The 24,061-nt window shown below is 41.8% G+C and overlaps 1 protein-coding gene across 1 annotated transcript in view; it reads left to right on the top strand.

Annotated features, from left to right (window-relative positions):
* Positions 1–24,061, top strand: part of LOC125455168 (keratinocyte-associated protein 3) — a 34,067-nt gene that overhangs the window by 6,400 nt on the left and 3,606 nt on the right. The window contains exons 2-6 of the mRNA XM_048536867.2: positions 7,128–7,312; positions 9,471–9,530; positions 19,962–20,162; positions 22,634–22,768; positions 23,538–23,635. Coding sequence (XP_048392824.1) covers positions 7,128–7,312; positions 9,471–9,530; positions 19,962–20,162; positions 22,634–22,768; positions 23,538–23,627 — 671 coding nt within the window. The 3' untranslated portion in view covers positions 23,628–23,635. The remainder of the gene's footprint in view (positions 1–7,127; positions 7,313–9,470; positions 9,531–19,961; positions 20,163–22,633; positions 22,769–23,537; positions 23,636–24,061) is intronic.

The raw sequence follows: 24,061 nt of genomic DNA, 5'->3' as shown, positions 1-24,061 counted from the left end.
TCTTGGTGTCCTTCCTTATCTGTATGTAAGGATACTAGTGAAAGTGGGTCATGTCGTTTTGTGGCTAGTTGATGTTCATGTATCCTGGTGGCTAGCTTCCTGCCAGTTTGTCCAATGTAGTGTTTGTCACAGTTCTTGCAAGGTATTTTGCAGATGATGTTCGTTTTATTTGTTGTCTCTTTAGGGTCTTTTAAGTTCATTAGCTGCTGTTTTAGTGTTTTGGTGGGTTTGTGGGCTACCCTGATACCAAGAGGTCCGAGTAGTCTGGCAGTCATTTCGGAAATGTCTTTGATGTAGGGGAGCGTGGTTATGGTTTCTGAGCCCGTTTTGTCTGTTTGTTTGGGTTTCTTGCTGAGGAATCGGCGGACTGTGTTCATAGGGTACCCATTCTTTATGAATACACTGTATAGGTGATTTTCCTCTGTGCTGTCTTTCCCCACTGTGCCTTGGTGGCAGCTGCCCCAAGCTTTAGTGTGTCCCTCAGTACGCGGTCCTGCACCTTTGAATGTGCCAGTCTGCAACACTCGACTCGGGGTCCACTCTTCAAACCAGAAGACCAGTGAGTTTTAGGCGGACTGAAGAACATTTTTCACCTTGTTGATGGTCCTTCCAGGCACAGCTCGTGTTTGTCTTGGTGTGCGTCTGGGGAACAGACTGTGGAGCACATAATGGAACTGCTCAGGACAAAGGTCGATTTAAAAACCCACTGCATTTCTCTCCAGACTTCCTTGGCAAAGGCATATCCCAAACACTCTTGTCCCCACTGTAGCTGCTTCGAGGGCAGCGTGCAGTGGTGCTGAGTCCTTCTCACCAAAAGCCAAGCAATGTCCTGGTGCTTGCTGGTAAGCTCTGGTGATGAGGCATTCTGCCAAATGACTTTGACAGTCTGCTCAGGGAACCATACTATGGGATCGACCCTCTCCTTTTCCCAAAGGGTCTTGAGGACACTACGTGCTGACCACTGCCTGATGGGCTTGTGGTCAAAAGAGTTTTCCTTCACACATTTCTCCACAAAGGACAGGTGGTGTGGGACGGTCAAACTACTTGGAGCGTTCTGCAACAACAAGGCCAAGCCCATCTTTTGCAACACTGGGGACAGGTAGAACCTCAGGAAATAGTGACACTTAGTGTTTGCGTACCAAGGGTCTTTGCACAGCTTGATGCATCAGCACAAAAAGGTGTCCATCAGGGTGAGGGTAGCACTGGATATGTTTTCAGGCACACACCACCCCCTGCTGCCGAACCCCAGCCAGTTCTTGATGCCAAATGTATCGGCCCATCTTCAACCTCCAAACGAAGTGAAAGTTGGCCTGGGTGATTGCCTCAGTGCAAGATCTGGGAATAGGCCGGACCTGCGCCACATATGACAACACTGAGAGTACCTCGTACCTGATGTCCAGATTGTTTTACCCATAATGGAGAGGGATAGGCTCTCCCATCGTCCTAGTTTCTGCCTTAGTTTGGTGACATGCTCCTCCCTAGCCTTGGTGCATGCCCCAGCCCTCCAAACCAACAACCCAGCACCATCTCAGTCTGTCCTGATGGTGAAGGGAACCTACATTCCTGCAGAAACGGGAGGCCTGCTTTAATGTTGGCTAGGTTAACCAACATGGAAACTCATTGTGTGATAGCTTTAATGCTATGCATTTTAATACTCACGGTTTTTAAATCCACTTTAAATGTACACAGTTCTTAAAACCCAAAGTCCATTTACTTAAGATCTTATAACTGGGGCAGTCCCTGCGTGCCCATGGTGTGGGCAAACTGTTGGAACCTTGCAGGACTGACCTAGCTGTCCAGTTCCTTCCGGGACTGCTTCCCTCGTCTGGTGTCATCGGAGTGGGGATGGAGCTGGGAAGTCCGGTTTGGAGTCCCACAGGGGGCCCTGACATCCCCTGCTCCTTCCTCCAGAACTCAGTGCCTCTGGTTGCCTGGAGCCGTGGTGTAGAGGAGCCCCTTGGTTCCTGACAGTGGGAGGCTGGGTTTGCCAGGCTGTTCCCGACATCCGCTGTTTTTGGGTGGGGGGAGGGGGTACTCTTCTCCTTCTCCCTGGTAACCTTGATCCTCCTTTCCGGTTAGTGACCCTCCTTCCATAGGTGGTCCTCATCAGAGGAGCTGCTGCTGTGGCCATCATACAGCTGCTTGTTCTCATTCTGTTGCTGTGAGCATGTGGGGGCCTGGTGAGGCTTTCATTTTTGGTTGCTCTTGACTGCCCTCCACTGCCCTGACTCCTTCATTACTACCACCTCCTCCTCCATTGACTCTGGACCCTCAAGGAGAGGATGAGTCTGTTGTGCTGCTGTGCTGCCTTCCTGCCTCTCCTCTCTGGCCTGTACCACCATCCATGTGGCCCTCACTTCGTTTATCCTGCTGGATGGTGGTATGTCCCTTTAGGGGAGCTCAGCTCATGTTGCCACTGCATGCCATCTCAGCATATGTGCCCTCCCCACCCATCTTGGGCATGCCTAATGAAGGTGACCCACTTCCCCACACAGGTTAGCATTCTTTGCCTGTTGGCAGTCCTTGATCAGATGCCCCTCTTCCTTACAGTTCCTGCTCAGGGTCACCTTGTGCTCTACAGCCGTGTGCCCTGACCTCCCACAGGTTTGACAGACCCTGGGTTGTCCCCCATATGTCAGATGGCCTCTGTTCCCAACAATCGCAGTGCTGGACAGTGGATGGAGGATGTTCCCATCAACATCTGCCCTCAGGGTTACTTTGACCTGTCGTTTCTTGGTCCTGATCCCAAAGGGGTCCATCCAGTCACTGCTGCCACATTCCAGTTGCTTGTACCTTCCCAGGAAGGTCAGGGCATCTGCTGGTATATGGAGGTTACACATGTGGATAGTAACCATACGACAACTCTGCACAAGTAGCACAAACAGTGGCATTGCATTCATGATGGAGAGGGGACCCTTGCCTCCTTTATCCTCAGATATTTTCAGAAGATGCACACATTGCTTCACGCTCCCGAAGGTCACATCGAAATACTCATCACTGGGGAAAGCCTGTACACAGCAGTCCAATATGCACTCTTCATAAAAAATGTCCGATTGATGGGTGTGCCTTCTTCCACCTTCTTTGCAGTCATCCTGACTGTGTTCCGGACTCCCTGGCCTGGGGCTTACTGAGGACTTACAGCTAGGTTGGCTTTTCCCTGAATTGACGTTAGGCTGAAGCCTGTATAAAGATCCACCATAGCAGGTCAGCTCAGCCAACAGTCCTCCAATGTGCAGTCACGATCTGGCGACAATTTCAATTGCTCTGGTGACTCACAACTCAACACTGGATTTTAGTTGACTTGGTGGGATTTCAATCCATGTTCCCAGAACGTTATCCTCTTGATTACTGTTTCAGTGATATTGCCTCTGCATCAACTGAGTTCACAACTCTGGGACTCGAGGCCTGTGACTACTTGTGTACCACAGGGGTCGGTGCTGGGACTTTTGTTATTTATTATTTAAATAAATGATCTGGATGTGAATGTACAAGGTATGATTTGTAAGTTTACGGAATGATACAAAATTAGGAGGTATCGTTGATAGCGAGGAAGGTTATCAAAAATTACAGAGGGATCTTGGTCAGATGGGGAAGCGGGCTCAGGATTGGCAATTCAATACAGGTAAGTGGGTGAGGTGTTGCACTTTGGAAAATCAAACCAAGATAGGACTTAGACAGTAAAGGGTAAGGTCTTGAGGAATGTTGTAGGAGCTGGGACGTTATGTTACAGTTGTATAAGTTGTTGGTGAGGCCACATTTGGAGTATTGTGTACAGTTTTGGTCACCCTGTTACAGGAAAGGCATAGTTAATCTGGAAAGTGTGCAAAGAAGAATTACGAGGTTTTTGCCAGGATGAGTAGGCCTGAGTTATAGGGACAGGTTGGCCAGGATAGGATCTTATTCCTTGGAATGTAGGAGAATAAGTGGTGTCCTTATTGAGGTGTATAAATCATGAGACGCAGAGATAGGATGGATGCATATGGTCTTTTTCCCAGGTATGGGAATTGAAAACATAGGTTTAAAGTGAGAAGGGAAATATTTAAGAAGGATCTAAGGGGCAACTTCTTCATGCAGAGAGTGGTGCACATATGGAATGGGCTGCCAGAGAAAGTGGTTGAGGCAGGTACAATAGCAACATTTAAAATAATATTTTTTTAAAAATAGGTACATGGATAGGAAGGGTTTAAGGGGGATATGGACCAAATGCAGGCAATTCGAACTAGTTGAGTGGTCAGCGTGGACCATTTTGGGCTGAAGGGCATGTTTCCATGCTATATTACTGTATGACTCTGATTCTATAACCAGGATTGACTGGAGCAGGCTTGAAGGGCTAAATAGTCTAATCTTATTAATCATTCTGTTCAGACATATTATGTCACACACATAAACAGATATTGCTGGAAAAACTCGGTATGTCCAGCAGCAAATTGGGAGCAGCTGCTTGTAGCTAAATCAACATCTGACACGTAGGAGCCTTTTTAAAAGCAAGTCGACCAGAGTTCAGGACCAGCATCTTTCAGTGAGGATGAAAGATAAGGATGATAAGATTTGGGAACCTGGGATTACAAGAATATTGTCAGAAGAAAAGGAAGTGTATGTTAGGTTTAGGAAACAGAAATTAAACAAGGCTCTTCATTTTAATGAAAGTCAAACTTTTTTAAAATAAAAAGATTAGGACAGCTAGATCGCAACATGAAATATCCTTGGAATGTAGGATTAAGAAGAATTCCAAGGCATTTTGTACATATTAGGAACAAGAAAGTAACTTGGGGAAAAAGTAGGTCCACTCGAGGATAAAAGAGGGCATTTGTGTGTAGAGCCAGAGGGAGTGGGTGAGGCCCTTAATGAGTACTTTACATGGGTATTCACTAAGGAGAAAGATGAATGATGCTAAGTTTAGAGAGAGGTTTGTTGATACTCTAAGGCATATCAGTATTAAGAAGGAGAAGGCACTGGGTTACTTGAAACATGTTAAGGTAGTTAAGTCTCCAGGGCTTGGAAGTGATCTATCCCTATATACTGAAAGGGGCAAGAGAGGAGATTGCTGAGGCCTTGATAGAGATCTCTGTATCCTCTTTAGCACAGGTGAGATCCCAGAAGGCTGGAGAAGAACCATGGTTGTTCCTACATTCAAGAAAGGCAGCACAGACAATCCAGGAAATAATAAGCTGGTGAGCCTTACATCAGTGCCAGGAAAAGTACTGGAAAAAATCGAGGTTGAGGATTTATGTCTACATTTAGAGAAGAATGGACCGATTAGCAGTAGTCACCATGGTTTTACGCAGGCAAAATCTTGTCTCTCAAACATGCTTGAATGTTTTCAGGAAGTTACGAAGATGATTGATGAGGGTAAGGCAGTGCATCTTGTCTACGTGGACATTTCTAAAGCATTTCGCAAGGTGTGTCATGATAGCCTGGTCCAGAAGATCAAATTATGTTTAATCCATGTGAGATGGCAAGTTAAATATAAAATTGGCTTTCAAAGACAAAGATAGTTGCTGATAACACGGTGTAGAGCTGGATGAACACAGCAGGCCTGGTAGCAACAGAGGAGCAGGAAAGTTGATATTTCAGGTCAGGAAGGCTCAACTTCCCTGCTCCTCTAATGCTGCCTGGCCTGTTGTGTTCCTCCAGCTCCACGCTTTGTTATCTCTGATTCCAGTATCAGCAGTTCTTGCTATCTCCAAGTAGTTGTGGAGGTATGCTTTTCTGGCTGGAGGTCTGTAACCAGTGTGGCTGTGCAAGGATCAGTGCAGAGAGCTCTGTTGTTTGTGATTTATGTAAAATATTTTGATGAAAATGTCAATGGTTTGACTAGTAAATTAGCAGAATGACACGAAAATTGGCAGCGTGGTGGGAAGTTAGGAAAGATATCAAAGATGCAGCAGCATGTAGATCAGCTGGAAAGTTTTGCAGAGAAATGGCAGATGAAGTTTAACCTGGACAAGTGTGAGGTGATGTATTTTGGGAGGGCAAATGCAAGACATAAGTATACAGTAAATGGCCAGACCCTTAGGAGCATTGATATTCAGAGAAAACTTGGCATCCAAATCTATAACTCCCTGGAAGAGGAAACGTGTGGATAAGGTGGTTTAAAAAAAACATACAGCATGTTTGTATTTATTAGTTGGGACATTGAATGTAAAAGTTGGCAAGTCACGCTGCATCTGTGTAAAGACATTTTTCGGGCCAAGTCTAGAGTATTCTGCACAGCTCTGGTTTAGCAGGATGTTGCCTGGATTAGAGTGTGTTAGCTATAAGGAGAGGTTAGACAGCCCTGTGCTCCTGAGATGCTGCTTGGCCTGCTGTGCTCATCCAGCTTCACACTTTGTTATCTTGGACAATCCTGGAGTGTTTTTGCTAGATCATCAGAGGGCAAGGGGTGACCTGACAGAAATATAGAAATTTATGAGGGACTTGGGTAGGGTGGATAGTCACAGTGCCTTACCCAGGAGGGAAATGTCAAATATGAGGGGGCATAGGTTTCAGGTGAGAGGGGGAAAATAGGTGCCTGGAATGCTGCTAGGGAACGTGGTAGAAGTAGATAAAATAGCAATGTTCAGGCAGAGAATTGAGGGATATGGACAATGTTCAGGCAGATGGCATTAATTTAAAACAGCATCATGATCAGCACGGTGGTGGGCCTGAGGGCGTATTCCTGTAATATTCTGTGGAGAGAAAAGAGTTAAGGTTTTGAATCCCTTGTTCTGAAGAAGTGTCACTGTGCTCTAAACATTAACTCTGCCGGCATCTGTCGAGAGAGAGCAGACTTGGTGAATTTCTCCAGAAATCTATGTTGTTGTTTGTTTTACTTCTCCAGTTCATTGCTTTGTGTTATGGCACATGTCAGCAATAGGTGGGACTTCAACCTGAGTCTTTTGGACCCAAGTGTGAACACTGCCACAGGAGTTCATAGATTCATAATCCATACAGTGCATATTGAGGCCTTTGTCAGTAAAAGGTAAACTGACCAAATGTGCCAAGGGTAATGAGGACCAGCCTTTTTTAAAAATTAATTTCCTTTGGTGGATCTGGAAGGTTTACGTGGAAGATCCCTGCCTCTATTTTGTTTATGACTCTTTCCTTCCTCAATGCACGTGCAAACTGGTTGCTCTTTGCTTCGACAGATAAGGTGAAGGGACCCCGGAATTTAATGAGAAAGGGAATCACGTTGATTTTTGTTGGGCACATCAACTTCATTGTCGGCGCAATTGTTCATGGCACGGTCCTGAGGCACATTTCGAAACCTAAGGAAAAAGTGACTGCTGAGTATTCAGTGGCCAACGTTATTTGTGTCATCTCAGGTTTGTTGGTGAGTTCATATATTCCATTTATTTTTTCGGAATGAATTGCATTCATCCTGCCAGGAGTGTTGCTGTCAAATTTATTGATTTGTTGGACATAGGTGCTCATGGCTGTTGTTGTTTGATGAGAGAATAAGAGAAAAATTTGCATTTCTATACTAACTTTCAAAATATTGGAAAATCCTCAGGGCTGATTGCCAAGAAAGTATTTTCATTTGAAGTGCACCTGTAATGGCTGAATAAGGCCTCAGGTTACCATCTTGACCAAAAGATAGAAACTTGGACTGTGTGGTACTCCCTCAGAACTGTACTGGAACCGGCAACCTAGATTTTGCACTTAAACTGTGGAGTAGAACTTGAACCAACAACCTCCTAGGGGAACAAATGCTAAATTCGGGCAGTTCTAATTTGAAGCGAGAATTTTTTGTATCCCTGAGTCTTTGCCACTGTTTGGTTGGAAAGAGTCTCAACTGAGTCAGAAGGTTGTGGGCACAAAAGCTACTGTAGGGTGTTCAACACAGAATGTAACATGACAGTCCTGGTGCTGGTACTGAGGCATGGCTGCAGGGTTTGAGCATCATCTTCAAATCAAAACCCTGTCTGCCCCCTTGAGTGGGCATTAATGGTTTCATGGCACTATGTTTAAAAAAAAGAGTGGGCAATTATTACCTGCGTCCTGGGAATAAATATTTATCCTGGGGTCAACTTTCTTTTTAAAAAAAAACATACTGTCAGACCGTTATCATTTTGCTGTTTATGGGAGCTTGCCATGTGGCTGCCATGTTCCCTACAGCAGTGAGTCCTTCAAATAAAAAAGTAAGTAAAGCAATTTGGGATTCTCTAAGATCATAAAATGCAATAAGATTGTAACTGCAAGTCTTATGACCATCAATAACTTGTGACCAGACTAAACGGGAGTAGAGTCATCTATAGTTGGGGGGGTGGGCGTGGTGGATGGGTGGGCAGGGTGGATGGGTGGGCAGGTACGTTGCATCTCATTTCGATGCCATGTCTCTCCTTGCTGTTTTCTTAGTCCCTCTATTTCCACTGCTATCCCCTCAAGACAAGACATCTTTATATTTCGTTCATTCACCTGACAAAACTGCAAGAACTGACTTTTGTTTCTGATCTCTATCCACCCAACCACTTATGATTGACAGAATTAACTCTGTGCCTTGCTTGTCCTCTCACTCGTCAGCCAAAATAAAGTGAAACATTTACAATCGTATCAGAAATAATGGGAACTGCAGATGCTGAAGAATCCAAGATAACAAAGTGTGAAGCTGGATGTACACAGCAGGCCAAGCAGCATCTCAGGAGCACAAAAGCTGATGTTTCAGGCCTAGACCCTTCATCACATGGCTCTGATGAAGGGTCTAGGCCTGAAACGTCAGCTTTTGTGCTCCTGAGATGCTGCTTGCCTTGCTGTGTTCATCCAGCCCCACACTTTGTTATCTTGAAACATTTACAATGACAGCTTTTATTTGTATTGTGCTTCTAACTTAATAAATCAACCTAAAATGCTTCATGGGGGCTTATAAAGCAAAAGTTGGCATCAAATCCTATGGAGAAATTTGAGGTAAGTGACCAACATCATCTTCAGAAGCAAAGTTGAGAGACTGTCTTAAAGGAGAGAAAGGTGGAGAGGTTCAGGGTGGGAAATCCTATTGTGAAGCCTTGCTGGTTGAAGACCTGGCGATCAGTCATGGAGCACTTAAAATCAGGGATGTACAGCAGAACAGAAGAGTTGAGTGCAGACATCTCTGTAGAATTTTGAGCTGAAGAAGATTGCAAAGATTGGGAAGAGGAGCACATTGCTAATGTTGGTAATAAAAATATAAGATACTAGAAACACCCACTGTGTCCATGAAAATTTGTAAAAGGGGAAGGTGTTTTATGTTTCTGATAGAGAACTGTGTTCTTCCCAAGATTCTGTACCTAAAATACTTAACTATCTGTACCTGCTAAGTGCATAATTTTCTCCCTGTTTTATTGTGCTATACTGTCTCTTGGCAACAGTATCATGACTGCTGTGCAGACAGAGTTGAATTGTTTGTTTAATCAAGCAGCACTCTTCAATTCTTCCAAGTGACCTTGTGGAACCCAGAACCCATTTAAACTCTGGTTGTGACTAATTCAAGTTTTTTTACATTTTTATTTTTTCAGAGTATCATAACTGGTATCATTGCCATTCTGGTCTCACGGAACTTAACCAAGATAAAACTGGTATGTAGTTTAATGATAGTGAAAAGTGAAAGTGTTTTTAATGTTTTATTTTTGAACTGTTGTAAATATGAAAATAGTGTGAAACGGTGAGGATTCAGCAGGGGAGGGGTTGCATGATTTTTTTAGCACTTGTATTGCAATCTGGCAGCATTTGACTCTGAAACTGACAGCAGGTTCGCAGCCTGCTCATTTAGCTAAAGATGGAAATGCCGAAGTTATCAGTGATTTCAGTCCTTATCCAGAGGGTGAACTCTTGAAGGCTATCTGCTTCTCCGCTCCCAACACTCATGCACACAGTGTCTACAATCAATTACGAAGCACTGAAATGGCAACAAAATTCTACCCTTTTTATATTACTCATCTTCCTGCCAAATCCTTAACAGTTGCACCTTGTGCAATGAGGTGCATCTGCATTTTTTATTGGTGTACTGCTGCCTACAGGGAAAACAGTACCACCAAAAAGTACATTAACACATGACCTCAAAAAAAAATCTACACGCACATGAAATCCTGTAGTCCGCACTGGAACACATTTTGCAACCCTTGAACTAACACGCTGAATAGCCTATGTCCTGGTTCACTGCTAACGTTACTGACACACAGCCTAGTAACTGACCTAAGTGGTGCAGTCTTGTGTGACAACCTTCAACAGCTTGAGAATGGGCTGGGGAAGATGTGGATACTTTGCCCATGAGTGAAAGGTGAAGAATGGTTTAAACTGGGAGTGAAGGACATTCAAGTCAGGGTACTGCACCTACCAAATGTCTTCCTGAGCGGTCTCTTCCTGATGGCATTACAGCTGCTCACACTGTGGCAGCTAAAGCTGATGAATGGTGTAATGGGATCAAAATAAAAATGTGACTGCTTTCTTCAATCGTGCAATTTTTTGTTTAGAAAGGGGCAGTCTAAATTCAGAGATAACGTGTAACATCCTTAATGCTCTTGAAAATCAAATTTTGCATTTGAAAAGAAAAGTTCACCATTTTAACTTCAAGAGGTTTGATATTTCAGCTGTAGTCACACATGTATTTCACTCATGGTGAAACTTTAATTAAAAGTGACAATTTCAGTGCCTTTCATTCTCTACATTTATGATGGTGATGATACTTCGCTTCAAAAGTACTTCAGTGGCAAGTGGAATAAATCATTCAATTAGCTCTTGAGCCAGCTCCCTGTCAAGTAGTAGAATGCAGTGGTTGTTGATGCATGAGAGCTATAGATTAATTTGGGATTTCTGGTTGGCATGGGTGAGTTGGACCGAACGGTCTGTTTCCATGCTGTACAGCTCTGAGACTGTACTGCCTGACAGGTAATCTGAGCAAGATAAGCAAGTTAACTGGTGCACATTGTACTCCCATTGACAAGACAAGAATTCACACCTTGTTTCAATAAACTTTGTAGTGTGCTTTATAATTTTTGATTGTTGTGCATCAGGAGACTTTTGGAATCAATGCAGCATCAAATATAAAAATGACTGGTTTATTTTCACTAAGGGATGCCCAGCACATTATTACATCAGAATCATGAGTTTGTCATTTGCGTTGTTAATAGGATAGCCCCCACTGTCCTCTCACATGTGAATCAGAAGATTGGGAGTTCAGTCTTACTCCAGGTCAACACCTCTCATGTAGGACTGAGAGAATGCTACACTGTTTGCAGCTATCGTCTTTAAATTCATACAAGAAACTAAGACCATATCTGCCTTCTGATATGGTTGCTGTGAGAAAATAAGAATAAAGTACAATAATAGCAGCACTTCACAAATAATTCTTTGTGACAAAGAAGGGAGGAGGGGTAAACTGAAAGCCCTTCTTTTCTGTCTGTAATTGTGTGGTTTAATTATGAAAATATAGATGTGTGATTGTGCAAGCTTTGACAATAATAGACAGGAAATTCCACAAAGGAGTGCTGTTTCTGTATCTGTTCAAGGGGGAAACCCTCTCTGGTTATCACCTAATTTGGAGTTTTCTGGAAGCTTGATAATCGATATTGAAGTTGCAAAGTTCATCTGATGTATGTTCTTTCCCCACCTGCCCACCCCCACCCCCAACCCTCCCCCCCCCCCCCCCCCCCCCACAAACAAAGCAATCATCATGACAGTTTCAGTGTTTTAAAAGAAAAATATCTTAAAAATTGTCCTGTCTACAAGTTTGACACCAAAATACTTTGGGGCTCCTTTTCATGATTCAGACATTTCCCATAGCAAATGCCTAGAGAACAGGTGAGAGTCAACTGTGTTGCTGTGGATCTACAGTACGTGTAAGCCTAACCAGGTAAGGATGGCAGATCTCCTTCCTAAATGACATTAAGCTTACCAGTGGGTTTTATAATAATCAAGAGGCCAGGCTAGTCTTTCCATCCAGATTTTTATTAAATTCCAATTTCATTATATACCAAAGTGGAATTTGAATCCACGTTCCCAGAACAATCACTTGGGGCTCTAGATTGCTAGTCCAGTGACATTGCCACTACTCCACGCCCTCCCCAATGTTGGGAAATATGCCACATAAATTTATTTTAAGGGCAAAGGAATCCCAGACCAACGTCTTCTTCTCCGACCAACCACATTTCTGCATCATTTGTGCAATTCTACCTAACTTGATAATCCAGCCCAAATTTGGTAATCAGCAGTTAACTAATGTCACTCATCACTGACCATAAAAGGTTTAATGATGTCAGTGGTACGGCTTTCCTGATGGCAGTTTGAACAAATATGTGGACAGATTATGGAAAATGTAAAACGGTATGGTTGTTGTGGGTGATTTTTAACTTCTTACATTTGATTGGAACTCCCTTAGTGCCAGGGGCTTGGATTGGAGAGAATTTGTCAGATGTGTCCAGGAGGGTTTCTTGAGGCAAGACATAAATAGTCCAACTAAGAAAGAGGCCTACTTGACCTGTTATTAGGAAATGAACTTGGCCAGGTGATCAGAGTTTCAGTTGGGGAACATTTCAGCAACCGTGACCAAAATTCCATAAGTTTTAAATTACTCATGGATAAGGATAAGAGCTTAAAGTACTAAACTGGGGTAAGGATAACTGGTAAGGTTTGGGACAGCTGTGTGAGGGAAATCCACATCATTTGGGAATCTTTTAAAGGCCAGTTGATTCGAGTTCAGGACCAACATGTTCATGAAAATGAAGGATAAAGTTGGCAAGATTTGGCAACCTTCGATGATCAGAGAAATTATCAGCTTGGTCAAAAATAAAAAGGAGGTGTATGTATGGCTTAGGAAACTGAAGACTGACATAGCTCTTGAAGAACATTTAAAGCACAGGAGTTAACTTAAAAGGAGGAGTCAGGGCTAAAAGGGGCCATGAAGTGTCCTTGGCAAACATGGTTAAGAAAAATTCTCAAGGCATTTTATACATATATAAGGAGCAAGAAGAGGGTAGCTAGGGAAAGGACAGGTCCACTCAAGGCCAAAGGAGAGAATTTATGCATGAAGCTGGAGGAAGTGGTGAGGTCCTTCGTGAATATGTTGCATTGGTATTCACAAACAAGAAGGACATGGATGGTGAGTTTGGAGAGGAGCGTGTGGATATTTCTAAGGCATGTCAATTTAAAAAAAAGGTGGGTTTGGTATTGTATACTTTGAAAAGCATTAACGTAGGCAAGTTGCCAGGATCTGATGGGATCGATCTCAGAATGCTGAGGGAGGCAAGAGAAGAAATTGTTGGTGCTTTGTGCAAAATCGTCATATCCTCTTTTGTGACAATAGAGGTCCTAGAGGACTAGAGAATAGCCACAGGCATAGTTAATACAGTATGGAAACAGACCCTTTGGTCCAACAAGTTCACGCCAACCATGTTACCAAACTAAATTAGTTCCACCTGCACGCCCTTGGCACATGTTCTTCCACACCTTTCCTATTCATGAAATTATCCAATTGCCTTTTAAATGTTGTAACTCTACCGGTATTCCACACATGAACCACCCTGTGTGTTTTTAAAAAAGTTGCCCCTCGTGTCCTTTTTAAATCTTTCTCCTCTCATCTTGAAAACAGGCTCCCCTAGTTTTGAACTCCCCTACTGTAGGAAAAGACCCTTGTAATTCACCTTATCTGTGCCCCCTCATGATTTTATAAACATCAATAAAAGTGCCTTTCAATCTCCTTGCTCCAGTGAAAAATGTCCCAGTCTTTCCAGATTATTTTTATATCTCAAACCCTCCATTCCCGGCAACATCCTGGTAAAACCTTCCTGAACCCACTTCAGCTTAATAATAACCTTCCTCCAACAGGGTGACCAGAACTGCACACAGTAACCTCACTAACATCCTGTACAAGCTCAACATGACATCCCAGTTCCTACCCTCAAAGGTGTGAGCAATGAAGGCAAGCGTATTAAATGCCTTCATAACCATCCCGCCTACCTGTGAAACAAATGTCAAAGAATTATTTACATGAACCCCTAGGTTTCTGTGTTCGACAACACTGTCCGGAGCCCTACCATTAATTGTGTAAGTGCTGTCCTAGCCAGTGATGTTCCTTTGCTTAGGAGTGGCAACAGGGATAATCCAGGAAGTTACAGGCCAGTGAACCTTGTGTCAGTGGTTCGGAAATTATTGGAGAAGACTCTTAGGGACGGATTTACTCTCACTGGGGGAAAATATGCACTTATTAGGGATAGGCAGCATGGCTTTGTGCAGGAGGAGTCTTGTCTCTGTTTTTTGAGCAAATGACAAAGATTGATGATGGAAGTGAGGAGGAGATTGTCGACATTGGCTTTACATGTTTTTAACAAGGTTCCTTGTGGCAGGCTGATACAGAAAGTGAAATTACATTGGATCTGAGGTGAGATGGATACAGAACTGCCTTGGTCATGGAAGCCAGGGAATAGTCTTTAAGGATTTTTTTTTTGACTGGAGATCTGTGAACAGTAGTGTCCTGCAGGAATCAGTGCTGGGACCCCTGTTGTTTGTAAAAGATACAAACGATTTGGAGGAGAAGGCAGCTGGTTTGATGACTCAGTGTTCAGACACCACAAAGATTGAGGGAGATGTAGAAAATGAGGATTACTAGAGGATACAGGAGGATATAGATAGGCTGGACAGTTGGGTGGAGAAATGGTATATGGAATTTAATCTGGACAAATGAGCTAGTGCCTTTTGAGAGGTTTAATTTTCATTAGAGAGAAGAAGGTTGAGAGGTGACTTAATTGAAACATATAAAATAATCAGAGGGTTAGATAGGGTGGATAGGGAGAGCCCTTTTCTTAGGATGGTGATGGCGAGCATGAGGGGGCATAGCGTAAAATTGCGGGATGAAAGATATAGGACAGGTGTCAGAGGTGGTTTCTTTACTCAGAGAGTAGTAAAGGAATGGAACGCTTTGCCTGAAACGGTAGTAGATTCGCCAACTTTAGGTACATTTAAGTCGTCATTGGATAAGCAAATGGACGTACATGGAATAGTGTAGGTTAGATAGGCTTGAGGTCGGTATGACAGGTCGGCACAACATCGAGGGCCGAAGGGCCTGTACTGTGCTGTAATGCTCTATGTTCTATGTAATCCAGGAAATAAGTGTACAGTAAACGGCAGAACCATTAACAGACAGAGGGATCTAGGCGTACAGGTCGACTGTCCGCTGAATGTGATAACACAAGTGTATAAGGTATGAAGCAGCATGTGGCGTACTTGCCTTCATTGGTTGGGGCATAATGTATACAAACTGGCAAGTCACGTTATAGCCACATTTAGTTGGACCACATTTGAAATATTGCATACAGCTCTGTTCGCCACACTAACAAAAGGATGCGAAAGCCTTAGAGAGAGTACAGAAAAAATTTACCGGGTTTCTACCTGGTTTAGAGGGTATTTGCTATGGGAGACATTAAACAAACTCGCTTTATTTTCACTTGAGCATCAGAGGCTGAGGGGTGACTTGACGGAGGTTTACAAAATTAAGAGACATGGATAGAAGGGATAGTCAGAATCTTTTTCCCACGTTCGTAACGCCAATGACTAGGGGTCACAGGTTTAAGGTAAAACAGAACAAGTTTGAAGGAGATGCAAGAGGCAAATCTTTTGCACAGAGGATACTAAGTGCCTGGAATACAATCTCTTCTGGCAGTGCATTTGCTTCTATCATGTTCATAGACATAGAAAAGTACAGCACAGTACAGACCCTTCGGCCCATGATGTTGTGCCGTGGAATACTCCTAATCCAAAAATAAAATAACCTAACCTACATTCCCCTCAATTCACTGCTGTCCATGTGCATGTCCAGCGGTCGCTTAAATGTCACCAATGACTCTGCTTCCACGACTGCCACTGGCAAACTATTCCATGCGCTCACAACTCTCTGGGTGAAGAACCTCCCTCTGACGTCTCCTCTATACCTTCCTCCTAACACCTTAAAACTATGACCCCTCGTGGCAGTCAGTCCTGCCCTAGGGAAAAGTCTCTGGCTATCGACTCTATCCATGCCTCTCATTGCCTTGTACACCTCGATGATGATCCTCCTCTTCCTCCTCCTCCTCCTCCGAGAAAAGTCCGAGCTCAGTCAATCTTCCCTGGTTGGAAGGTATGGGACAGCTGTCCTGGCGTGGTTAAAAACCCAGACAGTAGTTTGTTTAGTTATTAAGGCAACCTGTTTAAAAATCAGCCAATGAATTTAAACCAGGCAATTAGAAATTCAAAACGAATTAAATTTATATCTGGTTGTTTTGATAACCTAGGACTAATCCTATTGTAAGAAATTAATAGGTCATCAGAAGTAATTCGTCTGAGAACAACTGCCATCTATTAGGTTGTTAACAATCTATCAGCTTCAAAAATAAAATCACTGGCTCTCTCAGAATAACCATCATCTAACTAAAGGTATAGCGGTACTCTTAGCTAATATTCCTGATACAAAACATCGATGGAGAGAGGCGTTCCTGACTGAGCATCAGTTGAGAGGGCACAGAGCATTCCAGAAGACGTATGCTGGCTGTAATTTCAAGACACTAAATTTAAAGGTTTTTTCCTTGTTAATTTGGCTTATATAAGTGGGACTTGTATCTGTTGGAAAGCATAACATTAGAATTTTGTTTTATTCTGGAATAGTTCATAGTTAAGGGGGAATTGTTTGGTTTGTTAGTAATTCTGCTAATTTGTTCACAGATGAATTGTTACTTGTTGATTATAGAGTGACTGTCAGGAATTTGTTTCATTTAACATTTCCTTTACACCATTGGGAGGTTATACCATTTTTCACACTTCCTTCAACAGATGAGGCGACTGGGTGTTTTGGTTTTACTTAACAGAGTAGCCGGGGTGGTGGGGGCGGGGGGGGGGGGCGACCTCCACTTCATAACATTTGTAAATGTCAGGAATATGGTAACCCTTAGTTATTTATCTGATGTTCACCAAATAACTAGCTTAATTTCCTTTAGCAGGGTCAGAATTAATCCTTGGAGATTGTAAAGCCTAGAAAACAAACAGCACATTCTTTTCTTTCATTTCTAATGCCTTTTTAATCACCACACTCCCATCATCTTTCTTTTATATATTCACCAACAGAATGTGGGCACACTGGCTGAGCCAGCATTTACTGCCCATCCTAGTTGCCCTTGAAGATTGTGTTAAACTGCCTTCTTGAACTGTTCCAGTCCATTTATAAATACAACCACAATACTCTATTGTAAGGCACTCTTAATTGGCTAGTTCTACATGCTTCTAACACAGAATCCCTACCTGATCCAGTTAGAGGAACATTCTTACATACAGTCATACAGATTAGGAGCAGAAATGGACCATATCATGCTTCAAGCCTGCTCCACTATTCAATAAGATCATTGTTGACCTGTTGCTATTCCAAATTCCACATTCTCACTGACTCAAAACCTTTGATTATTATATCTACCAATGCCTAAAAAATATTCAATGCCAGAGAGTCCCAGAGTTGTATAATCCTTTTGAGAGACAGAACTGCCCCTCATCTTGGTCCTAAAAGAGTGACACTCAACTTTAAAACCCTGTGAAGAGTAAACATCTTTTCCACATCCAACTGCACCCCAGGGTCTCTTTGTTCAGCAACATTGCCCAGAACTTTACCTTTAAGTGTCTAAATCCTGCCCTAACTTGCCTTTCCAAAATGAAGCACTTCACCTTTCTTAAATAAGGAGATCAAAGAAGGTACACAAGGAAGCTGTGGTCTCCCCAGCATCCTATATGCCTGAAATGTGACATCTCTGCTTTTATGTTCAATTCTTCTTGTAATGATGGATAGTATTCCATTAGTCTTGTGAATCACTTTGTCAAGTTCGTTTTCAGAGACCCTCACGGACTTGATGCAATAACAAGACACTGACCAGTTAGAAAAACACAAATCCTTTTATTACTAAGCAAGTACAAGCTGTGGAGAATCACTGTACTCAACCTGGCACAGAGTGCAGAGTCTCGCAAGTAATTCTCCCTGAGCAGCGGACAGTCCCCACTTTTTATACTTTACAAAAGACATGATACATAAAACAATTTCACAATTTAAAAAAGACATGATCCATGAAACAATTACTACAACAGACAAAGACAGGATACCAAACAAGTATTACATCAAGAACATAAAAGACCAGGATATAGTATCGATTGCTAGTGAAGTGGCTGCTCATGGCAGGAGGCGATTTCAAGTTGTTATCGGGACAGATTGTGATTTCAAGTTGCCGGTCTGTCTGGCTAAAACAAAGTCAGTGCCCTGGCCCCTTTGTCAGCGTCAGAAGTTACATGCTTTAGAGGTTTCACACCTTTACAAATGTTCCCCACCTAACCCTATTTGAAACAGTTTAATTCTAATTTTATTCAGTCAGGAAGCTTAAGACAGTGCCTGCACACCGATTTATGAGAAGATAAGGAGTTACAAAAGCTTTACACTGAATTCCGAGCTGGGCAGGAAGCTTCAGGGCAGTGCCTGCATACCGATGTGTAGGTAGATAAAAGACTTTAATTTAAAGAAGTATAGAAATCAAATGCAGATACAAGACTTTAATTTATAGAAGTATAGAAATCAAATGCAGATACAAGACTTTAATTTATAGAAGTATAGAAATCAAATGCAGATACAAGACTTTAATTTATAGAAGTATCGAAATCAAATGCAGATACAAGACTTTAATTTAAAGAAGTATAGAAATCAAATGCAGATACAAGACTTTAATTTATAGAAGTATAGAAATCAAATGCAGATACAAGACTTTAATTTATAGAAGTATAGAAATCAAATGCAGATACAAGACTTTAATTTATAGAAGTATCGAAATCAAATGCAGATACAAGACTTTAATTTATAGAAGTATAGAAATCAAATGCAGATACAAGACTTTAATTTAAAGAAGTATAGAAATCAAATGCAGATACAAGACTTTAATTTATAGAAGTATAGAAATCAATGGGATGCTATCACATTAACATCTCAACTGCAACTCATGCACTTGCACCTCAAAATTCTGCAATTATCCTCCATTTAAATTATATTCTGCTCTTTTATTCTCTCTCCCAAAGTGAACAACTTCATGGTTTCCCACATTATATTCCATTTGTCAGATTTTAGCCCACTCATTTGACTCATCTATGTTATTTTGTATCCTTGTTACATCTTCTTCACAATTTAGTTTCCTAACTATCTTTGTTTCAGAGATGGCTATCATGTCTGCCCAACCGCTCATCTAAGTCATTGATATGATCTGTAAACTGTTGCAGGCCCAGCACAAACCCATGCATCACATCCTACCAATCTGAAAATGACTGGTAGGATACAGAGTATGTATATATTAGCCAACTAATCTTCTAGCCATTCTAAGATGTTGGCCAGTAATTCATCACTTTCTGAAATGATATGATCTTTTCCTAATTCCAGGAGCCGTCAACTGAACTAACATGGACTTAGTCTTCATTTTAAAAAAATCTTTGCATAACTGTGTCTATTGTTATTAATGTAGGTGCCGTAGTATGACAACCTAAACCCTTTTCACTTTTTTTTTGTAGAACATATGTGATAATAAAATACTATTTTATTCTATTCTACAATCTATTCTGCAAAGTGTTGTGTGTAACCTTGTCAAATTTTTGATGTTGCAATTGCTGCTTTGATGACCTAAATCCAACTGCTGTTCTGTTGGAATAAATGTGAAAATCGTGTTTAAATGTGGGCACTTGGAATTTAGACTGCAGATTTCTCTTCAGTGCTAACTATAAACAAAATTTAGACTTCTACAAAAAGGTTAGGACTTTGTTGCCCACCATTTGCCAGTATTGTCTCAAACCTGGAGAATTAAACTATGTACTCAATGGCCTAGTGAGGATTATGGAATTTGTGCTGCTTGTAAGTTTGCTACTGTCACAAGAACTGGTAAATGATTCACTCCACCTAGCTGATGGAGGTGTCCGATGGCGTGGTGGTCTCTGTTTTCTGTTTTTTTTAAATCACTGACTCTTCAATTTTATTTCTGCAGCACTGGGGATTGATGTCAATCTCTCTACTAAATACTTTGACATCATTGGCCTGTTCAGTTGGACTGATGCTTGCCATTGTGCTGACAGTATCACTTGGTGGAAGGAACCTGATTTCTGGCTGCAACTCTACAATGGTGCCAGCTATCTCCAACAGGGCAGCAATAATGAATGAGTGCCCATTTGATACCACGCGTATTTATGTAAGTATTCAGGCATTTCAGCATCTTTTGAAGACAGGAAAATAGGAATTGCAATTCTGTCCCCCAGACTGGCTCTAATACAGAGCATCAACTTCATCCTTGTGGATTTTAAGTTGCAATAGAACGAGGCGAGAGCTTTTGAGAGATTGAAGAGACTGGACTTAGGTTCTTAGTTTAGAATAATGAGAAGTGACCTTGTTGAAACATAAAAATTGTTACAGGGTTTGATTGAGTCAGTTATGATTCCCGTAGCTGCGGACGTAAGGGGGAGGTAGGGTCCAGAGCTGAGGGGATTGTGGGGTAGAATAAGGGCAGACTACTTAGGACTGAGATGAGGACAAATTTTTTTCACTCAGAATGGTAAATATTTCGAATTCCCTATTAGAGGACTGGAGCCATTGACAGTCACGAAGTCAACAAACCTGTTTAATACAACCATTCCCAAGTCTGTCTGTCTCTGGTGCATTTAAATTAGAGGTCTTCAGTTAGCAACTCGCACATCGCCTGTTTAATTGACTCCACGTGACGTATTATTTTTATTGTTTGTTGTGGTGAGAATGGTCTGTCAGAAATAACGAACAAGTTGCTGGTCAGCTAAATGCCCAGCATAGTGACTATACCAATGGGTGAGAATTCATTTCTCCTTTAATTAAAATATCTTCCATTGAGTCGGATCCGTTTGCTTCATACCATAGTACAATGGTCACAAGTGTATGATAAAACATAGATAACAAAGTGTGAAGCTGGATGAACACAGCAGGCCAAGCAGCATCTCAGGAGCACAAAAGCTGACGTTTTGGGCCTAGACCCTTCATCAGAGAGGGGTTGGGGAGAGGGTTCTGGAATAAATAGGGAGAGAGGGGGAGGCGGATTACAAGAGAGTTGCAGTGGGAGAGAGATTCTCTGAGGTTGGCCCGTGACTAACCTGAAGAAGTTACCCTCCTCCCTCCAGACCAACCTCAGGGAATCTCTCTCCCACTGCAACACTCTTGTAATCCGCCTCCCCCACTCTCCCTATTTTATTCCAGAACCCTCTCCCCATCCCCCTCTCTGATGAAGGGTCTAGGCCCGAAACGTCAGCTTTTGTGCTCCTGAAATGCTGCTTGGCGTATTGTGTTCATCCAGCTTCACACTTTGTTATCTATGATAAAACATGTTTACTTGAGTCCTACAGCAGTCAAATCAAGCAAACGGTAATTGCTTGGCAAAGGATAGTTGAGTGCTGAATTTCTAAATTTATTTACATGGAAAGGAGCATTCTGTTGCACTGTAATCTGTGCAACAAACTGATGCCCTAGGCTTTTTTTGCCACCCTATGACCATCAGGAGCAGACAGCGAGTCCTAAAGTAAATAAAATCTGTATTTGCCTCTCCACTGTTTGTTAAACCTGTGACAGGCAGAGGTGTGTCCTTGGGCTGACTGCAGCATTTATTTAAAATGGTGTTTTTATATTTTTCACAACCCACTTTCTTTTTATCAACCTTAGTGAATTTGGAGATATTACTTGACTGTTGCTGCAGGCTGAATGAAATTTGGATAGTCTGAACAGACTGCCCTCACATGGCATTTAAATAATTTGAGGGTAGCTTAAGAGTGACATTATAGCTGCTTTCAATTTTACAGCAATGATAATGTCAGCCTTGTCAACACAAATCCATCATTAAAAACAGCATTGAGTGCTTGCAATGTAAAATCTGCTTAAGAATTGCTGCTGTTAGTACAAAGTGATCTGAATTCATAGCGTGAAGTCTGATAAACAAAAGTAACCTTAAACAGACCAAAAAGAATATTTGTGCATCTGGGAAATACCAAGAAGGTAATGAATAATGAGCAAATCTATTTTGCAAGCACACCTCACTACATCAGATCCTGGGTGTTCTTGTTTGTAGTTTAGCCAGGGGTTTTACAAAATGACTGTGAACAGTCTGAAACAGAAACCATAGAATCAGACAGTGCAAAAGGATCACATTCAGCCCATCATTTCTGTGCTGTCTCTTTGAAAGAGCTCTCCAATTGGTTTCTCTACCCCATCTCTTTCCCTTAAATTTTATTGTTTGAACTATTCATCCAATTTCTTTTTGCAGTTTGTTATTGCATTGGCCAAGCCACCCTTTTCTTTTGTCAAAACCCACTGTGTAAAAGAAATTATTTACTTCTCACTTTATTGTCAAACACACTGATCTCTGTTTATTTTCCCTTCCCTACCTGACTGCTGCATTTGTAGATAACCTTGTATTATTTTACATCATCTTATTTTCCTGTTATTTTTGAATGAATTGAAATGTCGTCCAGCAGCAGCTTCCTGTGCACCTGCCATTCTTATTCCCATAACTTATTCCTATTTGTTTTCAATCCAGAGACCAATCTGTTTGAAGACGTCTAATTTAGCCCAGTTGGAATTTGGTCACATGATTCCAAACTGAAATTGACAATGTTTTGCTCATGTGATGACGATCCTTTTTGATTCCAGGATACTACACTGGCTTTATGGATTCCATCAATGTTGATGTCTACAGTTGAAGCAATACTGTCTATCCGCTGTCTTGTAGTATCGATGATTCTTCGAGGGATAGGGCCTTGTGGACAGAATGATATGCTAGATTGGGTCAGTATGTCTCTGCACACTCCAGTATGTGAATGTGTTTGCACGAGGTGGATGTGTATGCTAGAATTATATGGTTGCTCATTTGCATGTAACTAGCTGTATAGAGTTTGTGTGAGTTTTAAGTTCTGGCATATGTGTGGGGGTGTGTGTGTGTGTGTGTGTGTGTGAAGTCACTTTTTTTATTCTATTGATAATACACAGACTGTCTAACAATAGGTTGATCTCAGGTGTACAGAAGTATTGTTATTCACATTCCTGACTGTAATGAAGACCCTGAATTGATGACATTTTTTGACCCCACTAAACCATTCATTTTTCCTTTTCTCACTTGCCGTCTGTCAAAGACCTGGTACAGGCACAGTGGGCTGAAAGTTCTTCTGTTATTGCAAAATACTGTGGAATATCTGTAGGAGTATAGCACCTTTTTTTGTTGTTTCACTTTCACGTTCTTGGGCTGACTTTCACAATGTACAATGCTGCTGATCATATATTAACTGTCCAATGATATATACTCCAACATCAGCATGGCTGTGCAGGGGAGTTCAGTGTGGTGTCAAAAAAAATCATTTCAATTTAAAGATGCATTTCCATGTAAACAATTTGGCAACATCCTTTCTCTATTAGTTGCACAGAACCTCTTTGCTTGAGAAGGTGACAGCATTGCTTCAGATTTGATCATTATCTCCCTTAAAAGAAGTGCCCACATTTTTAAAAAATTTGTCTGAAATCCCTCTGAAATTCAGTTCTGTGAACACATGTTGTTTGTCAGATCGAGGAGGAAAACCCAGCAAAAGGAAAGAAAGGCCAGGAATTGGAAACTCATAAACTCATCAAGAAGAGCAAAGACATCGAGGTGTAGTGAAGGAGGTGAGTATACAGGCTTTTCCACTGATCTGAGGTATAACAAAGTTACTATAAGATCTAGTTTGTCTGGTATTAGAAATTTTGATTTTGTTTTCTGCTCATTCTGGGGTATTGAGGGAGATGGGGTTAGGGAAGGAAAGTGGAATTGAGAAGGTCAACAATAATTGTATTGATTGAATGAATAAGTTTAAGGGGCTATATGGTCATTCTTGCTGCTGTTTCTTTGGTTCATCCTAACCTGACACTAACAGTACTCCTGTGTGCTACCGAAGGAGTGCTGCATTATTGGCAATTTCTTTTTTAAGCAGAAACAATTCAGGTTCTCAATGTCTCACATTAAAAGTGGTTTCTGTGATTGAAGGTCCAAAATACAGTGTCTTGGGTTGTTCAGTCATAATGAGATGGTCTCACACCTGACCTTCAACCTAT

Source organism: Stegostoma tigrinum, chromosome 9, assembly GCF_030684315.1.
Source record: "Stegostoma tigrinum isolate sSteTig4 chromosome 9, sSteTig4.hap1, whole genome shotgun sequence".
Taxonomy (NCBI): Eukaryota; Metazoa; Chordata; class Chondrichthyes; order Orectolobiformes; family Stegostomatidae; genus Stegostoma; species Stegostoma tigrinum.
Note: the sequence above shows the minus strand (reverse complement) of the source record. Positions and strands in the feature narration are given on the sequence as shown.